General features: G+C 39.6%; 1 protein-coding gene across 1 annotated transcript in view; it reads left to right on the top strand.

The window, feature by feature from the left end:
* Positions 1 to 16,626, top strand: part of GARS1 (glycyl-tRNA synthetase 1) — a 35,139-nt gene that overhangs the window by 3,159 nt on the left and 15,354 nt on the right. Inside the window, exons 2-10 of the mRNA XM_081102825.1 lie at positions 1,311 to 1,412; positions 2,396 to 2,498; positions 3,373 to 3,514; positions 5,186 to 5,274; positions 5,662 to 5,738; positions 7,172 to 7,317; positions 9,337 to 9,486; positions 14,779 to 14,941; positions 16,012 to 16,176. Coding sequence (XP_080958951.1) covers positions 1,311 to 1,412; positions 2,396 to 2,498; positions 3,373 to 3,514; positions 5,186 to 5,274; positions 5,662 to 5,738; positions 7,172 to 7,317; positions 9,337 to 9,486; positions 14,779 to 14,941; positions 16,012 to 16,176 — 1,137 coding nt within the window. The remainder of the gene's footprint in view (positions 1 to 1,310; positions 1,413 to 2,395; positions 2,499 to 3,372; positions 3,515 to 5,185; positions 5,275 to 5,661; positions 5,739 to 7,171; positions 7,318 to 9,336; positions 9,487 to 14,778; positions 14,942 to 16,011; positions 16,177 to 16,626) is intronic.

Genomic DNA, 16,626 nt, shown 5'->3' on the forward strand with positions numbered 1-16,626 from the left:
ATTTCTCATCTAATAACTACTTTGCTTTATAATCACAGGCTGTTATTTCAAATATATGTCTTTAGGTAAGAATTTACTCAGGAACTAAGCTTCTACTTGATGTTTCTTAAGGTTAATGTAGATGACGTTTCACATCAGTTTCATTCAACACACATACACACACACACACAGAGTTGGGTTGTGAAGATGAGAAGAAAAATAATTAGAAATTAGGAATCCTTAAGTACTTTCATTCATATTTAGATCACCTCCAATTCTTTTGTTTTCAGGATTGGATCATTATAAATCATGATTTTAAAAGTGATTCAGGAAGTTAATTTTAAATACTTCCTGCCTTTACCTTCACTTGTGGTGGTCCTTTCCCTTTGCCCTCTCTCCAGCCACGAAGCTCCAAAGGAAAAAGGTGGAATGTGTGGGAGCGGCAGTACTTGACACAGAGTGGGAGATACTTTACCAAGTTCAAGGCATTCGATGAGAATTACTACTTCCCAGCCTCTTTTCAGAACAAAGTTCTTATCCCCATCCAAAAGCACTGTTAGTGAGCATTTACGAGACAGCTGCTCTACAAGTAGAGGAAGGAAAAAGGACACCGAATAAAGAATAAATCAATGATATTTACTGAATTTTAAGTGCTTGGCACTGTGCTAGGTTTAGGTTGTGATATCAGTCAACAAATATTTGAGTGCCAGAATTGATGCGCTAAAATTCCTCTCTTGAGACAGGGACAGATAAAATGCATGTATGTAAGTAAGCCACTGCATGATAGGGTGACTTCAGATATTGTATGTATAATAAAGAAGCTGAGATAACGTGAGAAGGTGGCTAGAGAGGTCAGGGTGGAGCTAGTTCAACGGCTCTGAACTTTGAGACCCCGCGCCCCCTTTTACACCGGATACTTTGGAATTCCATTACTATCCTGCAAGGGACGAAGACAGTCATTTTTTTGTAAGTAGAGAGGAGAGAGATTCAAGGAGGGAATGGCCTATTTTTTCGTTCTTCTGTGTTCTCTATACTAATCTTGCTCTTTCCTTCCTTTTATCAATGCTTTTCTCTCCTCGCTCTCCACCTGTATTTTTTCTTTCCCCTAAAACAATAGTAATATCCACTGTAAACCCCGTTGGTATATTCTGCTGGGTTATAAATGCCGAGGGCAAAGACTTTCAATTATTCTTAATGACCTCTCACATACTAGACATTTGAATGGCCTTATTCATATACAGATACTTTTAAAAGGCATGCTCAAAAACACATTCCTAACTTCTCTTGATTTCTGAAACCAATCCTGAATGTGAATTCTCTCTGTTGGCTAGGGAGATCTTGTGCGAAAACTGAAAGAAGATAAAGCACCCCAAGTTGATGTTGACAAAGCGGTCGCTGAGCTCAAAGCCCGGAAGAGGGTTCTGGAAGCAAAGGTGAGCCATGAGACTCTAAAACAGGAACGTAAGTAGGTATAGGATTGTTCATCTTTATTTAATCTCTGTGGGTAGGAAAGACCTAGAAAAGTTTCATAGCAAGTCCCATTTGCTTTATCTCTATTTACCTGGGTGCCTTCCTCTCCTCCTCTACCCCATCTCATCCTTTCAGGGTGCAACTCAAAATCTCACCTTCTCTTTGAAGCCCTCTGAGCCCTGACCTACCCCTTCCCCCATATCCTAGACCAGGGGTGGGCAAACTTTTTGACTCGAGGGCCACAATGGGTTCTTAAACTGGACCGGAGGGCCGGAACAAAAGCATGGATGGAGTGTTTGTGTGAACTAATATAAATTCAAAGTAAACATCATTACATAAAAGGGTACGGTCTTTTTTTTTTTTTTTTTTTAGTTTTATTCATTTCAAACGGGCCGGATCCGGCCAGTGGGCCGTAGTTTGCCCACGGCTGTTCTAGACGCAACATGCCCAGTGACTTTCCCTGGAAGGCATAGTGCTTCTCTTCCTTATGGGATCTCCCATGCCTGGGAAGATGGTTTTGTGTTGACATTTCTGTTTTTTCTTTTAAGGAAAGGGTCTCTCTATCTGATACCTGCTCCCAAATCTTTCTAACGATAAATCTCCCATCACCAAACAGAAGTAGTGTGGAGTTTGAAGTCACTATTTTGCTACTGTGAGCCACTACAAATTTAGATATTATTTATCAGTATTTGCACCTAAGTAAGCTTAGTCTTGTAACTTGGAAATGATCACATATTCTCCTAAATAATTAAGTAAAGGTATCTTTTCTGTAACTTAAAGGGGGGGGGGGAAACCCCAAGGTTTCTTATTTTTTAAGGGTATCAAAATCTTGTCTGATAAATTTTATATTGAATTTTGCTGAGGAATAAACCAAATTCACATGTGTAAATTCATATTACTACGCATCCCTCTCTCTAATCACGTTTTCTATTAAAAATCCCTATAGGAGCTGGCATTACAGCCCAAAGATGACATTGTAGACAGAGCAAAAATGGAAGATACCCTGAAGAGGAGGTTTTTCTACGATCAAGCTTTTGCTATTTATGGAGGTAGGGGACTAGTGATAGAAAGAACAGGTGTGCTGTTCGTGGCTTTAATATTGTTCTTAAATAAAAACTGGCTTGCCAGTTGACACCTACTTGTATGAGGTCACCTAAAGCAAAGGATATTTTGCTTTCGTTTGTTTAGCGTCAACCATTTGATGTAAAACCTGTTTTTATTTCCCTCTGCCCTCCTTATTCTTGAAGACTAGATTCAAGTTTGGCTAAACAGATCTCTATTTTTTTTTTTTAAATATATTTTATTGATTTTTTACAGAGAGGAAGGGAGAGAGATGGAGTTAGAAACATCGATGAGAGAGAAACATCGATCAGCTGCCTCCTGCACATCTCCCACTGGGGATATGCCCGCAACCCAGGCACATGCCCTTGACCGGAATCGAACCTGGGACCCTTCAGTCCGCAGGCCGACGCTCCATCCACTGAGCCAAACCGGTTTCGGCAGATCTCTAAATGTTTAACTTCGTGAGGTTTATATAGTGGCTCAGATTCCTAAGAATAAATTAGAGAATTGGGTGCTAAAATTATTATTATCAGTTGAAACAAGAACTTATTGTCTAATTTCTGTGGCAGAAAACTATAATTTTTTTTCATTCTGCTCTTGAATGTGGACGAATTTCTTTTGCTTTTAGTGTTTTTGCTAATTCTACTTGAAATTCTTAATTTGAAAATAGTAAATGAGTAGGAGCTTTTTAATTTTACCTCTGTCCGCTAGTGGAGGGAAGGATCTTGGTACTGAGGAGTTCGAATGTGGACTTGAACACATTTCTAGGGCGTGTGTGAAGTCTGACAGGTCTCCGTGTCCCCTGTCTCCTTGCCTTCCCTTGTTCAGAGTGACCGTGTTTCCCTTGTTCATCTTTTGCAGGTGTGAGTGGCCTGTATGACTTTGGGCCAGTTGGCTGTGCTTTGAAGAACAACATTATTCAGACCTGGAGGCAGCACTTTATCCAAGAGGAACAGATCCTAGAAATTGACTGTACCATGCTCACCCCTGAGCCAGTTCTAAAGTAAGTTTGATAGTTTGAGGGCTGAAATTCTTTAATATGCCTAATTAAAAACTTTTTCTGCTTATAAAAAGCTACCCCATGTTCATTATAAAAATCTAGGAAAAACCCCCCAGAAAATATTCACCTGCTATTTACAGATAGTCATGTTAAGATCATTGTAGTTATCCTTTCTGTCTTTTTCCTCTTAAGTCTCTATATAGTGTATCCGTGTTGGTAGTGCACTGCTGTTTTCATGTAACATAGATGAACATTGACTTCTGTCATTAGTTTTCTAAAGCATTTCTTTTTTTTTTTAATATATTTTTATTGATTTTTTACAGAGAGGAAGGGAGAGAGATAGAGAGTTAGAAACATCGATGAGAGAGAAACATCAATCAGCTGCCTCCTGCACATCCCCCACTGGGGAAGTGCCCGCAACCCAGGCACATGCCCTTGACCGGAATTGAACCTGGGACCCTTCAGTCCGAAGACCGACGCTCTCTCCACTGAGCCAAACCGGTTTCAGCGTAAAGCATTTCTAATAACAGCATAGTATGCTGTTTTATGGGTGTGCCATGCTCTATTTAGCTAGTCCACATTGTAGGCAATTAAGTGGTTTCTAATTTTTTACTGCATTAAACATGCTGATAGATGAATTTTTGTGTATATCCCTGATTATTTCCTTAGTATAAATTCTTAGAAATTCTGGGCAAAGGTATATATACATTTTTAATCAAATACTACTATTTGTATTGAAGTTTCAATGCAGAAATTTAGATTATTCCTACCAGTATTTTTGTAAGTAGAGCAGGATGTTTTGAATATAAAACTGAAAGAGGAATTCTTACCATTTTGTATATCACTTCATTTAATTTTGCCGTTTGCATCCCTTAGGCTTTCTCTTTTTATTTTTTTAATTTATCTTTATTGTTGAAAGATTACAGATGTCCCCCTTTTTCCCCCATTGACACCCCTCCTCCCCACTTCTGACCCCTGCTTTCTCTTAATAATTTCAGCCAATTAAGACAAGATGATGGATCTAAAAGATCAGGAGAACGTATACTTTAATAGGTTGAGCTACTTGCTCCACTAATGGGAACTGTGTAGAGATAATACCTGTCCATGCAGTTTTCAGGGGCAGAGAACCAAGGTTCATTATCTATAACTAGAGGCCCAGTGCACGAAATTTTTGCATCAGTAGGGTCCCTAGTGGCTGCCTGCTGCTGGCCGGGTACTACTCCCTGCCTTCCCCTGGCTGGCCCCACCCCCTGGTCAAACTCCCAGACAAACTCCAGGTCGAGGGGCCAATTTGCATACTACTCTTTTATTATGTAGGATGAGATAAGAGTTCTTGGCTAGCCATGTTTGCCGTGGTTTGGCCTTTGCTTGTATTACTACTAATAATAGGATAGGTGTGGGTTAATTGGTTCTGCAAAGTAGCACAGATGTTCTGACAACTTGTGAACAAGTGTAATCTAGGTGATGTCTTTTTTCCTGCCGGAAGAAAGAATTTTCTCTGGCATACATTATCATCTACCATGGATGCATCACTATAGATGTGGCAGCGTCCATCTATCAGATTCACAGATACAAACTATGGATAAACATCTGGAAGGGGGATTGTCTTGCAGGTAAAAGCTATGTGTTAATTTGTATGAAAATGACAAATGGGCTTGGCATTTGTTACTTTAGGACTTCTGGCCATGTAGACAAATTTGCTGACTTCATGGTGAAAGATGTAAAAAATGGAGAGTGTTTTCGTGCTGACCATCTATTAAAAGGTATGGTTCTTCATCTCAAGTAGGATTGATCAAAACAAAGGGTTTAGATGAAACCTTTCTCATTTTTTTCTATTAAAATTTGGGGGGCGTGCATAATATACAAAGGCTAAAGTACAAGGATAAAATAAGGATAAAATCCCTTATTTTAAAAATATGTATACAGATAATTAGAAATTCTCTAAGTCAGCAAAAGGGTCAGGACAGTATCATGACTCCCTGTTAAATCAACCAAGGGATTCATATGAAGAACATTATCATTGGATTCATTCTTTTTACCTATCCAGCATTGGAACTCAAAAATACACTGTCCCCCAAAAAAGAAAAAAAAATACACTGTCCCCTTTTCTCCATTGATTGAAAATTGACGTGTATCAACATGTCTAATAGCTCATTTACAGAAGTTGATGTCTGATAAGAAGTGTTCTGCTGAGAAGAAATCAGAGATGGAAAGTGTCTTGGCTCAGGTGAGTTCTTGAGAGACGCTATCACCACCTCAGGTAGGTGCTGTCTTTCTTCCGGCATTTGATGACTGTTGAATTCCACATGTGCTGACCCTGGCTGAGGTGGTAAACAAGCCAAATTTACCTCTGCTCTCATAGCATCTCCAATTACGTTTTTATTTTCTTCTATCTACCTTTTGTGGCTAACCCTTTATTTTAGCCGAAACCAGCAAGTTTGTTTAAATAGGCATAAAATTTGTTCTCTCTCCTTGGACAGAAAAAAGTCTATTCTGACTTTTCCCAAGTGGGGGAATACCGTCCATATCAGAAGTAGTTCTTACCCTTTGTGTGGGTCACAGATCACTTGAGAATATAACCCTTTCCTTTTTTTCTCATGCGAATTTACTGGGTATTTTCCCACTGTTGCCCTAACTGTTTTTTAATGAGCTAATTTTTCTCTGTGCTATCTAGCTTTCCAACATTAGCTGAGAAATTTTCTCCTTCCTCATTTAAATTAAAAAATCTTAATCTGGCCATTTATTTTAGGTCCTCATGAAGTATATCTTATTCCTTGCTTGAAGCTCATTGTTAGTTCTTGCATTTTGACATTGTTATAGCTACACATTTATTTCTTATTTCCTTTTTTCCCCTCAAAGGCATGAACTTTATTATTCTTATTATTATTAGGAAAAAGATATGAAACACATGTCTAATTACCCCTAAATTACTGTTTCCTAATCTGAATGCTAGAGTTACTAAGGTTTTGTGTGCATGTCTTTGATCATAACAGTTTCATTTATTTCCAAGTAACTTAACAGAAGCAGGAAGTAATTAGTTGGTTTGTTAAGTCATATTTTATAGTTTGAGCACTGACTTCCTGTTTCTTCCCAGATCCACGTTCTAGGGGAGCAGTCTGTTTTCTGACTTGTCATGTCAGATATATATACAGCTGCCAGTGTAATTTTCAGTGAGAAGTTGGGGACCCGTGGGAAGTGGCCTAGTCCTTAGACATGGCCCTGTGGATGCCCAGCTGGAGGCCCATCCTTTGCGTGAGCCCATGTTAGTGCCTGTGACTCCTTCTCAGCTTTGCAAAGCATGACAGTTTCTTTAAAGGCACTGACTTACCTTTGCTGGTAGGAAGAGCTCTATTCCTATTATGTGGATTCAGCAACCAGATTTAATTCTCTTATTTCTCCTCTGTGTCCATTTTTTGTTGACCCAAAAAAATGAACATCACTGGTGAATGTTGAGTTTTAGATCATTCCCAGAAAGATACTTCATTTTTCTGTTGGTAAATGAAATCTGTGTAAATTGGTTATGGTTTTATGTGGATATCTGGAGGTTATTTTGGATGAGTTTTAATGGTGGATGGGGTTTAATATATAATACTTTATCTTATGCCTTGGTTTTTCCTCAGTCTTATATACTAATTTTTTTTTTTTTTGCATGTTCTTTAGCTTGATAACTATGGACAGCAAGAGCTTGGGGATCTTTTTGTGAACTATAATGTAAAATCCCCCATTACTGGAAATGATCTCTCCCCTCCAGTAGCTTTTAACTTAATGTTCAAGACCTACATTGGGCCTGGAGGAAACATGCCTGGGTACGTATCATTTGTTGTTTATTTATCAAAGTTATTAACATTGCTTATCATAAAAGGTAAATATCAGTATTAGCCACGAGGGAAAAATGATGAGAAGTGATATATAAAAAGTGCAGGTAAATATATTAAGGAAAAATTATGACAGACAAATTTGATTTCGTCTGATTCTTTAATATATATGTTGATTTTTTTGGCCTAGAAAATAAACATAAAAGGTATGATCATCATACCTTCTAGTTATAGCTACATAGTACAGGAAAGACAGTTGAATGATTTTGGAAGTCATTGAACTTATTGCTGAAGGAGATGAGAAACCATTCAGTCCAGATCTGCACTGTCCAGCAGACCTGCCTGCAGTGATGGGAATGTTTGTAATCTGTGCTGTCCAGTATGGTGGTCATATGGCACTGATGGGCACTTAAGTGGGCTAGTGATTCTGAGGAAAGAAATTTTAAGATTTATTAAATTTTAATTAATGTAAATTTAAATAGATATGACTAGTGGCCTACTACATTGGACAGCACAAGTTTAGATTTGATTTGAAAGATGTGATTTTCACAGAGTAGAGAAAACCTGGACCATTTATAGTATGACCCAGAGATAGACTCTGTATTTCCAGATTCCTTGTCCATTTCCATTTCATAGCTCCAAATATTTTCCTAATGGTCTCATTTTATTATATATATATATATTTTTTTTGTTATTTATTTAATGGTCTCATTTTAAAGGGCAAGAGAAGGGTAGGTTTTTGCTAGATGAAGCTAAATAGATCATGTTTTCTGGAGTAGAAACTAAAGAGTAATAAAAATTAATTGAGATAGAATGTTACTAGAATAACTTTAATAAGACACAGGGTTGACTTGGGATTTTGTGGAAAGAGGCCAGAGGTAAGCCTTTCATTTTGGCAATACATACACAGAGTCATAAAATGGGCCATATCGTCCGACCTGTCATCCCACTCCTAGGAATTTATCTAAGAAAGTAATTCAAACGGAAAGGAAGCGATACTTGTCAAGAGTGTATAAATTAAAAGTGGAACTAACCTATTTATCCTATAATTTGAGGATGGTGAAATAAATGACACAAAGTAGAACATTTCGGTAGAATACTCTGCAGCTGTTGAATATAAGGCGTTTTCAGTTATTTAGAAACTGGAGAAGTATAAAATAAATGAAAGAATGCATAATTTTTTACATCCTGCTTAAAAACATGCACATAAACTGTAGCTGTACTGCTGTTTGGGTGAAATGTGGGAAGGAGGACAAAAATCAAAAGAGCTGGGTATGTGAGAGTGAGATGAGGGTAGCATTCTATTGTTTTTGTCTTCATTGTAAAGTTGTTTCCATAAAATATGTATTGTGAAGCAAGCTGTTGAGAATGCTTTCTTAGTTGTTTTGCACAGAATATTCTCTGTGAAATTCAAAAGAGGGACGGGGCTCTACTGGTATATTTGCTTGGCTCTATCTCTAGCATATGGAGAAATATGAGAAGCCTCTGGCTGAAAATGTAAAGTACCACAAAGAAGAACATGACACGAGAAACCTCGAAAGCTTCCTGGCTCAATGTGATGCTGTGATGAGGGGGCTTTAGTGTGAAAGGGTGCCCACATGGGCTGGTTTTTCGCCCCATGGTTACGCTTTAGTATGTGGGTATACTGAGGCATGGGTTTCAGAAGGATCTGAAATGGTCATCTGCCTTCATGTAAATGATTGGCCAGGAAGAATAGCAGATGTTTTAGGGACACTATGAGAGAGGTGGCATTTGATTCACTGGAGTAGTTACATAAAATGGCATTTCTAGCAGTAGTATTGCCATACCAGTTACCTGATACATTCTCTCACACTTGCTTGGTAATGTTTGCTACCGAGGAAAAGATCTATTTCTAAAACTTTGTTTTAGGGCTCATACAGCTTTGTGTGCAAATAGTATACTTAGGACTTTTAGGATTTGCATCTAGAATTTCAGATTTGTTGGAAAACTTAATTTCTTTATAACCGACTGATTGATTTACCTTTATAGGTACTTGAGACCAGAAACTGCACAGGGGATTTTCCTGAATTTCAAACGACTTTTGGAATTCAACCAAGGAAAGTTGCCATTTGCTGCTGCCCAGATTGGAAATTCTTTTAGAAATGAGATCTCCCCTCGGTCGGGACTAATCAGAGTCAGGTACTGCCCACATTGTTCTTCTGGTAAAATTAGTAAGTGACCTTGGCATTGAATTGGACATGAAAACTGGCTATTCTGCTTCGTTCTTTCATGATTATGTAATTATTTTTATGCTATAAAAAAGCATGTCTTACATTTGTATCTCCAGATGTAACCTCTGGGGTGACTGGCAGCTGTGAGTAACTAAAGTGAACTTGAAGGGAAAGGCAGGGAGGGTGAGGAACTTAAGTCTTAAGTGTCTTTCTTGCTCCAAAATGACCTTTTCCCCTTGTTCATCATGTGTTTGTGATTAAACAAATTTAAAAAAAAATTTTTAAATTGATTTCAGAGAGAGGAAGGGAGAGGGAGAAAGGGATAGAAACATCAGTGATGAGAGAGAATCATTGATCGCCTGCCTCCTGCACACCCCCTACTGGGGATTGAGCCAGAAACCCGGGCACGTAACCTGACCAGGAATCGAACCGTGACCTCCTGGTTCATGGGTTCAGTGCTCAACTACTGAGCCACACTGGCCGGGACATCACGTGGTTTGAGGATGGCAAGATGTTGATTATCTAACCCAGGGGTCCTCAAACTTTTTAAACAGGGGGGCCAAATCACTGTCCCTCAGACCGTTGGAGGGCCGGACTATAGTTAAAAAAAAAAAGATGAACAAATTCCTGTGCATACTGCACATATCTTATTTTGAAGTAAAAAAACAAAACGGGAACAAATACAATATTTTTATTTGCATGTGGCCTGCGGGCCATAGTTTGAGGACCCCTGGTAACCCAAGGCATTTTCTGGCGGTGGTGATGCAAATGAGAGTAGTGTGAGGTAGGGATGGGTGATGGTTATGACAGGAAGATCACTCCAGGACAGCATTGTGGGGTTAGGAGTGTTTCAGTAACCAGTTGGTGTTCTTCCAGATGTTTGGGGGGGACGCCTATCTGACGGAGAGGCCAGCTAGCAAGTTTACTCCTGTCTGCTCTTGGGTAGACATCCACTGGGCTCTGTTCTAATGGCCTCCCTTTGTCAGGTGTCCGGGAATGTGTGGGAAGGCGAGCAGGCACTAGTCAGTTACATTTTCTTTTGGAAACTTACTCTGACTTATCTGTTTATGACTTAAGCTTTTTGTGATTTTGATGTATTTTCTCGCTGATGTCATCTCTTAGGGCAGTAAATTCCGTATAAAAATTAGGCTATGTAGGTAAACCCAACTTTCTTAGGCTCCGAAACATTTTCTGCGGTCCCACTGCCCCACCCATTTCCGCTCTTCTTTTCTTCCTTGCTGTAATTACAGATTTAGTCACAGCATATCCCAGCCACAGACTCTACATCAAAGCACCCCAGCCATCTGCCTGATCTCATTAGTCCCCCTGACTCCCTCTGAGGAAATGCGCCTGTGTTCTGACCAAACTTACCTTCAGGCCTGTAATCCCTTAGCCCAGTGGTCGGCAAACTGCGGCTCTTTGGCCCCTTGAGTGTGGCTCCTCCACAAAATGCCACGTGCGGGTGCGCACATACAGTGCGATTGAAACTTCGTGGCCCATGCGCAGAAGTCCGTTTTCGGCCTGGGCGAGCCTATTTTGAAGAAGTACTGTTGATATTTGGCTCTGTTGACTAATGAGTTTGCTGACCACTGCCTTAGCCTTATTATCTAGAAAGGGGAGACCTCATGGAGGAAAGAGCCTGCACAAAGTAGCAGTGACTCCAGTGTGGACCTGTATGTATTTTAGTTTCCATGGCCCCAGGTACATTCTCTGTACTCAAGACAGGAGGCAGCTGGTAACATCGGCGTTGTGTTGATTTCCGTCTCCCGTCTGTGAATGGGATGATCTGACAGCACAGAGGCAAAGACTTTGGCAGCAGATTGTTTTGGGAATCTGGGCAAGGCCCTTATTTTGGTCTGCCCTGCATTTTAGGTGTTCTGTTTCTCAGCCCAGTTCTAAGCTCTGTGAGGTCAGACACTGTGCTTCTCTCTCTTATGTTTCTGTGCACACAGACGATATTTCATAGTTGTTGAAAGACAATCTAGACATAGGTGCTGCATGACTAAATAAGAGATACCATTAAATTTAAAAATAAAGTTCTTTTGCAGTGCATTTCATGTATTTTTAGACCCATTTAAGCAATTTTTCATTACTTCTAAAACATCTGAGATAATCATGAAAGTGCACAAATGTGTGTTTTAAAGAAGAAAGATTTGATTTTACTCATAAAATTATCGTAAAACACTTTTCCCTTCAGTAGCTACTAAATTGACGTTCAGAGGAATCTCTCTGGGAAACCATTGCTATGTGCATATTTATTTCATCATGAAGCAATTAGCTTGATGTTGGCTTGTTCAACTCAAGTCTTACGTCATCTGCCTTGAATAACACTATTTAAGAAGCTGTTACTCCAAAGAAACCAGCTGTATGGTGCCATTATCAGTCACTTACTTATTCAGAGCAATAAAAAAGAAGAAATCAAACTACTCTAAAAGCTAAAGAACAATTTAAATTCACTATTAATTTCCCATTATTTGAAAAGTAAATATTGGGAGCTTGTAAATATCAGACTTAGTAATGCCTTAAGGAAAACTATTTTATTTGGAAGTCCGTTCCGTATTACACTTCTCTTTGTGTCTGATTTTGCTTAAATTTTCCTAATTTTTAAAACTGTTGATCTGTTCTTTAAAAGTTGCTTTTCATTAAATGTACTTATAGTTGCGTCTAGTGTCAAAGAAAAAACAGAAATAGATAGTACTTAAAGTGGTAAAAACAAGATTTTTATTCCGGACTCTTGCAATAGGAAAAAAGAGACCACAGTATAGAACAGGGCTCAATTCTGAGAACAGCAGTCTACCAATATTATCCATAGGAGATACGTCCCCAGACACCAGTGGATGTCTGAAACCAGATAGCACTGAACCCTGTATACACTATGTACATACTTATCTATGATAAGTTTAATTTATGAATTAGAGTAAGAGATTAACAACAGCTCATATACAACAATTATAACAATATCTATATATATAAAAGGCTAATATGCTAAGTATCCCTCCGCCTGTCCGACCGGTCTCTATGATGCGCACTGACCACCAGGGGGCAGATGCTCAATGCAGGATCTGCCCTGACACACACTGGCCATTTACAAAGAAACGGCACCTCGGACCTGGTGCCAACAAAGCAACACTTGGCTTCTCCCGAGTGGGACACAGGCCCCACCACCACCCCGGTGCAACAGCCCACCAAATCACAGCCAATGCTACCGAGACCCCATGGTGCAAAATGTGGCCCACAGCCCATCCCTACCCAGAAACAGTGGCTGTGGGTGCCGGGTAATGACGTCATGTAGCAATGCCCAGCTTCCTCTCCCTAGCCACTAGCCTCCTTGGAGTTTCTTCAGCCCAGGAACATGACTTGCTTTATAGCCAGGTGCAAACATTTTACACTTTAACCAAATATCTGGGAAGCATTTTTCCATGCCTCATCTCATTTGATCCTCACACAAGTCCTGGAGTAGGTAGATAGGAGACTCGGTGGAATCCTATTTTCTTCTCATTAGCCGGAAAATGGGGATTTAGAAAGTTTAGAAACTGAAAGAAGTAAGAAATGGTGGAACTTGAAAATGACTTCAGGTTTTCTCACTGTGCAGAATATAGTCAAACACTACTGCAGTTAAATATTTTACCCTCTGTTCTCCCTGCGTGATCTACAATAATAATCTGCTTCATGTTGATATTTACTGCTGTGTTGTTGACAGTTACCTGAAAGAGAAGTTGGGGTGCTTCACTGGGCTGGAAAAAGTTTAGCCATTGAAAGCAGGTCTAATTAAGCAAGTTTATCTATATATATAAAGCTCTTGCTGGAACCAATCGCACACATGTGTTTCCATCTGTTATTGTTGATCATGAATTTGGTTGACACTTCTATTATAGAGAAAGGGTGAATAGTGATATTAAAATATTTCTTCTAATTTCCTTTCAATGTGCACCAATTCGTAAACTGGGCCTCTAGTACTGTAATAAAAGTTATGTGAATGTGGTTTCTCACTGAAAATACCTTATTGTACTGTCCTCACTCTTCTTGTGATGATGAGAGATGATAGAATGCCTGTGTGACGGGATGAGGTGAGGTGAGTGACAGAGACATTGTTATGGGACATTAGGCTACTGTAAGGGTGACTTGAACACAAGCACTGCGATACCGTGACAGTCGATTTGATAACCAAGAGGCTACAAAGTGACTTGGCAGTAGCATATGCAGTGTGGCTACGCTGGAAAGCGGGATGCTTCAGATCCTGGCCAGGAGAGAGTGGGACGTGTGAGATTGCATCTCAGTACTCAGAGTGGCACGCAATTTAAAACTGATGTTATTTATTTCTGGAATTTTCCATTTCATAATTTTAGACAACACTTAACTGAGGGTAACTAAAACCTTAGAAAGCAAAACCAAGGATAAGGGGAGACCACTGTACAGCAAGGGCAAGTGGGGATTTATAGCCAAGGAGCAGGGTGGCGGTCAGGGGTGGGGATTACTAAGAGGGAACAGCAGGGATAAGGGGATTCTGGCTGAACTGCCCTGACAGGACTCTTGCTGAAGACAGGCCAAGGCATCAGACATCGCCTGGGGGATGGTGGAGGAGGAGGTGATCAGATAGCAAGCGGGAATGGTTCTGATTAAACTATCTCAGGAGGATTCTTGCTAAAACTGGATTTTACAAGGAACTGCACAGATGGGCCTAGGTCTAGGAGAAGGTTCCAGAGCCTGACTAAAGCTGGGTGAAGTAAAGAATCTTTGTCACTAGACAGAAGGAATTAATATCTGAGAGAAGTTTGATTGTGTTTATTTATTTAAAATACTAAGTGAGTAGTAAAGTTTTCATGAATGTGATTAAAATTAACAACCACCTAGACCAGCGGTTCTCAACCTGTGGGTCGTGACCCCTTTGGGGGTCGAACGACCCTTTCACAGGGGTCGCCTAAGACCATCGGAAAACACATACATAATTACGTATTGTTTTTGTGGTTAATCACTGTGCTTTAATTATGTTCAATTTGTAACAGTGAAATTGGGGGTCACCACAACATAAGGAACTGTACTAAAGGGTCGCGGCATTAGGAAGGTTGAGAACCACTGACCTAGACAAACCTAATCCAACTTTTTCTTTTGCCATTCCCTTAGGAAATAATTTTCTGTTTAGTGATGAGATTCCTGTAGTGTGAGGGCATATCATTGTAGAATGAAGTTGAAAATAAGGGCCTTGTTTGTTGTTTTTTTATAGTTAAGCATGCAACTTTTGTCCCTTATATTTTTCTTTCAGAGAGTTCACAATGGCAGAAATCGAGCACTTTGTAGACCCCAGTGAGAAAAACCATCCCAAGTTCCAGAACGTGGCAGACCTCCACCTTTATTTGTATTCGGCAAAAGCCCAAGTTAGCGGACAGTCTGCTCGGAAAATGCGCCTCGGGGATGCTGTTGAGCAGGTAAGATTCCATAGGTGACTTAATTTGCCTTATATCTACTCAGGGTTTGTAGCACTTAGCAAATTCTGTGTACTGGATGACAAAGCGTTTTATCTTAGCAGTCACTTTATTGTTTTTATACAGTCTGACTGTACACTGTTATTACAGTGGGAGCAAATTACCTGAACATGACCATTTGTGGACGACTGGGCTAACATGAAAAAGAATGTTTAGGAGACCCCTTGGAAAAGAGATCCTGGATTGAACTGTGCCTTCTCAGTCCGACTTCTAGCAATATGTACTTCTAGCTACTTTTGGGGAGGCATTTTCACCCACAGAGAGCAAGCCCTCTGGTTTTTAAACTCTTCTCTATTACCCATAGCAATTGGGAGAGTCTTACATATAATAGAATTTCTCTAATTATTTGCTTAGAGAAATTCATGAGTGAGAACTTTTCTAACAGTAGTGGCTTCCTGATAGTGGAGTGAATTACCCCAGGGAACAATAAGATTCCTGCCTCTGAAAATATTCAAGTAGAAGCTGGGTGATAACCCCTTGGCCACTTTGCTGAGAAGAGTCCTTCAGTGGGTAGGAGATGGGGCCCGATGACTTCTAAGATCCTTCCAGTACTAAAATGGTGAGATTACATATGCTGTATGGGGCTCACAGATTTCAGTAGCTAAGAATACATTAAAATCCCCTCAACATGTCCTATTACTTTTGTTAATTCAGAAGGAATATATATGTCATTCCTAGGTCATTACTGTGAATGTCATTTTTAGCATTGTAGATCTAGAAGGTATAGGTATTAGGCTGAATTTTTGCTAACTCAGGATGGTAGAAAGATTGTGAATAACCCCATTATTATCATTTTGTTAAGTTGACATTAACCCCTTTAAAAATAGCCACCTACTGGGTTTTGAGATTATTCTGAAAGCTAGATAAATGAGCTTACCTTGTATTTCAAATATTTTTCAGTAGATCATGAACAACTCAATGGAAAATGGCATTCCAAAGTGCTAACGTGTTTTTTCCATCCTCTCTGCTTGCTTCCATAGTTATTTACTCACTTGTTGATTCATTTATTTTAGGGGGTGATTAACAACTCAGTATTAGGCTATTTCATTGGCCGCATCTACCTCTACCTCACGAAGGTTGGAGTATCTCCAGATAAACTCCGCTTCCGTCAGCACATGGAGAACGAGATGGCGCATTATGCCTGTGACTGTTGGGACGCTGAATCCAAAACATCCTATGTAAGTAGTGTGGGATGGCTTTGAGTATGTGATTTTCACACTGTTATCTTAGAAGCATGGATTCAAAATCGCCTTTTGTGTGCTTTATGTCAGAAAGTGAAAGTTCCAATTGTATGCCTCTCCCCCAAAACGTTTCATGTTTCTTCTCTAAATCAAACATTTTCTGTAGTAAATCTTTCTGGCTTTGAGGATCTCTGTTGCCAGTCTTCTTTGGTGGTGGTGGTGGGTGTTGTTGTTTTTTTTTTTTTAACCCTTTAAAAATGTAGAAGCCATTCTCAGCCCCATGGGCCTGGGGTTGTCAGCCCCTGATCCAGATGTCGTTATATGCATTTCAAATGTGTAATGACATGCATATATTATTAGTGGCTGTTATTGATGTTGTTTTTAATATATTCTTTTTCTTTGTGGCGTTAAGAGAGACTTTCTGTAACCTGTTAGGTTTTTCTTGTT

The sequence above is a fragment of the Myotis nattereri genome (assembly GCF_964212035.1).
Source record: "Myotis nattereri genome assembly, chromosome: 11".
Lineage (NCBI taxonomy): Eukaryota > Metazoa > Chordata > Mammalia > Chiroptera > Vespertilionidae > Myotis > Myotis nattereri.